General features: G+C 38.6%; 2 protein-coding genes across 3 annotated transcripts in view; one reads left to right on the top strand and one right to left on the bottom strand.

Moving 5' to 3' along the window:
• The window catches only part of LOC140928920 (uncharacterized), a 6,526-nt gene extending 1,556 nt beyond the window's left edge, over positions 1 to 4,970 (top strand). The window contains exons 2-4 of one of the 2 annotated variants that reach the window (XM_073378720.1): positions 1 to 169; positions 383 to 630; positions 1,831 to 4,970. The exon at positions 1 to 169 is cut by the window's left edge and continues 378 nt beyond it. In XM_073378720.1, coding sequence (XP_073234821.1) covers positions 1 to 169; positions 383 to 613 — 400 coding nt within the window. In that variant the 3' untranslated portion in view covers positions 614 to 630; positions 1,831 to 4,970. Of the gene's footprint in view, positions 170 to 382; positions 631 to 1,827 lie in introns of both variants that reach the window. The other variant, XM_073378721.1, reaches the window with a different exon arrangement.
• Positions 337 to 5,000, bottom strand: part of LOC140926347 (uncharacterized) — a 6,127-nt gene continuing 1,463 nt past the window's right edge. The window contains exons 2-8 of the mRNA XM_073376101.1: positions 4,764 to 4,931; positions 4,345 to 4,440; positions 3,667 to 3,802; positions 2,700 to 3,310; positions 2,039 to 2,429; positions 1,424 to 1,686; positions 337 to 1,079 (exon numbers count right to left, since the gene is read on the bottom strand). Of these exons, the coding sequence (XP_073232202.1) occupies positions 1,451 to 1,686; positions 2,039 to 2,429; positions 2,700 to 3,310; positions 3,667 to 3,802; positions 4,345 to 4,440; positions 4,764 to 4,931 (1,638 nt within the window). The 3' untranslated portion in view covers positions 337 to 1,079; positions 1,424 to 1,450. The remainder of the gene's footprint in view (positions 1,080 to 1,423; positions 1,687 to 2,038; positions 2,430 to 2,699; positions 3,311 to 3,666; positions 3,803 to 4,344; positions 4,441 to 4,763; positions 4,932 to 5,000) is intronic.

Here is a 5,000-nt window from a genome sequence, read left to right as displayed (position 1 = left end):
TTATGTCTACTTACCACGAATACAAAGAAATTTGGATCTGTTTACTGCTGGTCACAACAGGGGCCCACTGAGCACGGAGCACAACGCCTCACCTGAGCAGTTGTTTATTCAAGGCATGTTATCAGTAGCAAACAGTGAGCAGAGAACAGCAGTTGAATTCGCTAATCAGGTAAAACTATTTCTCTTTCGCAAAATGTTTCAGGTTATGTTTGGTAGGGAACAAATATTAGGTACTTTTGTTGTTGTTTTGGCAAAAATGTTGTCTAAACATTCCCTCCATAGTTATAGGTAGTACGTGAAGGCTACAACACAGTCACGTCACCACTTCACGTAGTATTATTGTTGTTTTATTGTTGTTTTTATTCATGTCGTTAATTTTCAGAGTGAAATTGATGCATATGGCATTGATCTGGATGGACCTGCACCTTCCGAGGAATGGGACGGTCCAATTAATGATGATGTAGGAACTGTTGAAGTGCCTTCTACAGAATGTCCACTAGTAAACGAAACATGGCAATTACTATCAGCTACTATTGGTCCATTGAGCATCTCAGATGTCCATGGCGTGGACATATACCTGGAAACAATCACGCTCATTCAAAACATGATATAGTGTTGATGTGCTTAAACGTAAGGTGTTCAACAGCTTTCTTTCCTACTTTTATTCGCTAAACTGAACAACTCACTAAAAGAGGTTTTGCACGGCGGTCATGTTGCATGGCAGGGACAATGAAAATGTTTTGCATTACAAAGAACAATTTTCCCCATAGGAAAAAGAATCTATTGTTCCTGCCATACAACATGGCTGCCGTGCAAAACCTCTATAGCCAACAGATTCCTAATCAAAATCATTAGGGTCAAGCTACAACTCAACTTTTAATTAAATCATGTGATCGTCATGTTGCTACAAATATTGCTTGAAACATTTTTGAGATAGCATGCAAAATATGCATGGGTGAAAAAACAACAGTAACAGAACAGTGACAGAGGTGTAACTTCAATAAAAAACTACAAGAAAAGGTTCTGACTTTCTACTCTTCCCTGAGTCTGTGATGTTTTAAGTGGGTTTCGACAAAACACTGACCCCCGGTCAACTGACCCCCCTACTGACCCCCTACAAAATCAATGGGAAAATGAATACTGCTTACTTAAGCCTCAACATCCCTTTTTAAACAGCATTGTTCAACAGTATTTAAGTCGAAGCACCCATTTTAAAAAGGTTAGTTTTCGATTATTGTTGTGATGGCCGATTACTTCATGTAAGCTAACCTTTTTAAAATGGGTGCTTAGACTTAAATATTGCTGAACAATGCTGTTTAAAAAGGGTTTTTGAGACTTAAGTCAGCAGTATTCATTTTCCCATTGATTTTATAGGGGGTCAGTAGGGGGGTCAGTTGACCGGGGGTCAGTGTTTTGTCGAAACCCGTTTTAAGTAACCTATCATGCCCATTTAAAGAGATGAATAGCCCCTTGCACCATATTTTAATGCTTTAGCAAGGTTACTCTTGAAAGAGACGTAGTCAGTATGCGATGACTGAAGAACAAGCCTGTGAAAACAAGCTTTACTTTCAGGCAGGCTTGTTACTTCCCGTGTGTCATCCAGCTGTAGCCAAAGTTGCTGTCCATATGGTGGCAAAACCTCCCATCCTGTCCAAAACGACAGTAGATCACGCAGACCAGAACCAGCTGCAATGAGAAAACATAACAAAGGCATCACTATAAAGCATCTGAACATGAAATTCCTCCTAGGCAACAATATTCGTAATGGCAAATATAACTTTTCAATGCTTTCACTTTTACATGCTCGGAATGTTTACTTTTCTTTAGCAGTAAAGACACGAGGTGGCTAATCACTGTTACCCTACAACTGAAATTACATCGAGCAATGAAAATCCTGCTAGTGGAATTATCTATCCCCCATACAGTGTTTGAGGAATGAAATGCTCAAGGATAAATGGCTTAAATTCACTGGGGAAAGAAGAGGTACTGGAAGAAGAATAGAAAACGTATAGTAGACATAGCTGAGGTAATCACTTACCTTCTGCTTCTCTGCTAACTTCATCGATGAAGCGATGCAAGAATCCCATGATAACTTGCCCTTGGGGGTTGTTTTCATCCTCGATGGAAATCCTACCCTTGAGTTCTTCTTTGTCAATTACTGACTCGCATTCCCTGGGAAACACGGCTGCGGCCATTTCCTTGTGTGCCTTTAGGTAATTGACAAGGGAAAGCTCATTCATTCCTGCAGCAAGATCTTTCAGTTCACGGTGGCGCTTTTCGATCACATTGTGCAGCATTATCTGCTGGAGAACCAAGTGCCGTTTCTCTCCCCTTAGCGGCACTTGAAGTACTGACGCTTCATCACGATAAGGCAAGAGGAATTCTTTAAGTGCATCTGAGGGTTCTTCATCCTTATCAAGACTTGATAACTGCAAAACCGTTAAATTGCTATGGTGTTGTGACTGAACAATGAAATGCTTCTTACGACAAATTATAAACTTATAGTGTCATTATAGATGTATACACCTATTTGGAACACACTTGTGCCTTTTTTCAAATATAAACAGGACAGTACAAGTGCCATATCAAACAAAAATTAACCAGAATAAATATTGTTAGTAACACTAACATGTTGCTGAAACATTACACAGAAATACGTAAGTAATGTCTGTACAAAACAAGATCATCAATGCGAGTACCTGCTTCAAGGCTTGTCGAAGGTCATAATCTGGGATGTCCTCCATGGTAACAGCTTCACTGATGCTTTCACGAGTCCAAAATTCAAGCACTGCTGGGGAAAGTCCATAAAGTGGTGGTCCTCCATGCAAGAAAGAATGTGCAATCATCCGTCCAACACTAGTGTACAGTCCAGAATTACACAGTAACGCATTTGGGACTGGAATTTTGTGGTCAGTCTGGCCCTCAAATAACATAGTCAGCCGCCCAGGATCATCCACGTAAAGACCATTTTGAACAAATCCCATTAATATGCTAAAGAACTCTCTGACAGGTCCCTCGCCAACTGCTCTTTCATTTTCAAATTGCACTCGAAGGTTTGAGCGAAAACATGGGTTGGCTTTCTTATAAATGGATAAAACATCTGCAGTGAACTCCTCCGTCATCCGATTTACATAGATTCTCAGTGGTGGGCCATTTTCATCCAGAGTTTCTTGTTTGTACTGTGCAACAGGGTCAGTACAGGTACTGACAGTACTTGAGGATACATGTGCTTCAAATGGTGATTGCATGAGGTCACTGTCTTCTTCTGTACAGTATTCATTACCTGAGTCCCCACTGTTCATTAGGGCACCTTGCAGAAGAAATTGCAAAAAAGGGGAGTTCAGTAAATTATCTGTTATGAGACTCTGTAAAGCTTAGGTCATGTTATAAGTATGCACCTCTAAATCGAATGAAGGGCTCTTATTTCAAATGAAATGAAATAACAATTTCAAAACCAAATGAAAGAACAGATAAGTATAACTGTCTCCAATGAAGGGTTCCATGGTAATCAGAAAAATAATTACGTTGGAGCAAAAAAATGCACGCAACCTTACCACTACACAATACCAAGGACCTCTGCTTTGTTGTAATAACATCACAGACAGGTAAAGTTCAGAGATCTACCATTATTCACATTTAAGTAATAAACTTGTATAGGTAGCTTACATGTCCCAGCAGACCACTGGATAAGCCTTGATGCAGCCACACTTTTATCTCCTCCACTGTCTGCCAAGATTGCTCGGATAGTGTCTATACTTTTGTCTGGAAAAAGTGCACTTAATTCAGCCACAGCATCAGATTCCTACAAAAAATATTAAAATAGTAAGGGCATCCATATTCTGCAGGAATACCATTGAAGAACTACCAGCCACATTTGTCACTAGGATAAAAATTAGTACTTCTTACGGAAACCTATGAAGTAATATCCTTCATTCCATAATCCAACAGCAGCAGTATCGTTCACCTATTTATTACCTTTTTGCTATAATTTAGTGTCACCTTTACTACATAAATTGTTCACTTACTGGCTGACTGATTGAATGACTTACTACTTTTAAAACATTTACATCTGATAGACAAGTGGTAATGATTGTTATGCTAGATTTCAAAACCTGCATCACTGAATTACAAAATAAAAATTACTGCGTTATTGACATTTAACGTAGTATGAGGGTCAGTCACAACATTTAACATAATCATTATTTTATGTTACTCAAATAAATTGTAATGGTCCATTCAAATATCTGAAGAGAAAACAAAAAATTGTCGATCTCTTAATTGTTGATGTCAACACATTTGCAATTGTACGGGAAACAATGTTTTTTAAACTTGAAGTGGAAATACCTGGAGAAAATCTTGATTGCTCTCAGAAGGCAATTTATCCTGTGAGGTAGTATTGGCCATTGATGGGAAGTAACACTGGTCTTCAAGATCATCCTGCTAAGTAAGTGGTGTGTTAAGTATAAGTAGTGTAAGAAGTATAGCATAGTAAATTTGTAAGTATAATAGAAGCGCTGTAAGTAGTGTAAGCATTAATCCTGTAAATAAAAGTGCATTGAGAAAAAAAAAATTTTCCTACTAAAAATGGAAATATAATTCAATTATTAATACACCACTAATTTCTTAATATCATTACGATGTAAACTATTCTAGAATTTCGGCACCTGAAACATTTACCTTAGCCGCTAGGTTGAGGATGTTACAATACTCAGAACACCTACATTCTTCCACTCAAAACACATTGTGTAACGACTAAACTGTACCTGACTAGATGTAGATGGCACCTCCAAGGGGATGTCATGTAAGTCATCTGCAGGGCAGGCAAGCATGTGCTGTTTAATGGCTGTAACAGGCATCATGACTTTGCACTTCACACATTCCACTTGAGGTATATTATCTCCCACATGATGTGAATCCTGAACACCACTTTCCTAATACAGAGCAAGCCTTATTAAATTTTGACTTCAAAATTGAGGTGGGTGCAGCACATTGTAGGTTCT

Source organism: Porites lutea, chromosome 2 (assembly GCF_958299795.1).
Source record: "Porites lutea chromosome 2, jaPorLute2.1, whole genome shotgun sequence".
In the NCBI taxonomy this organism is placed as follows: domain Eukaryota; kingdom Metazoa; phylum Cnidaria; class Anthozoa; order Scleractinia; family Poritidae; genus Porites; species Porites lutea.
This window is presented reverse-complemented; position numbering and strand designations above follow the sequence as displayed.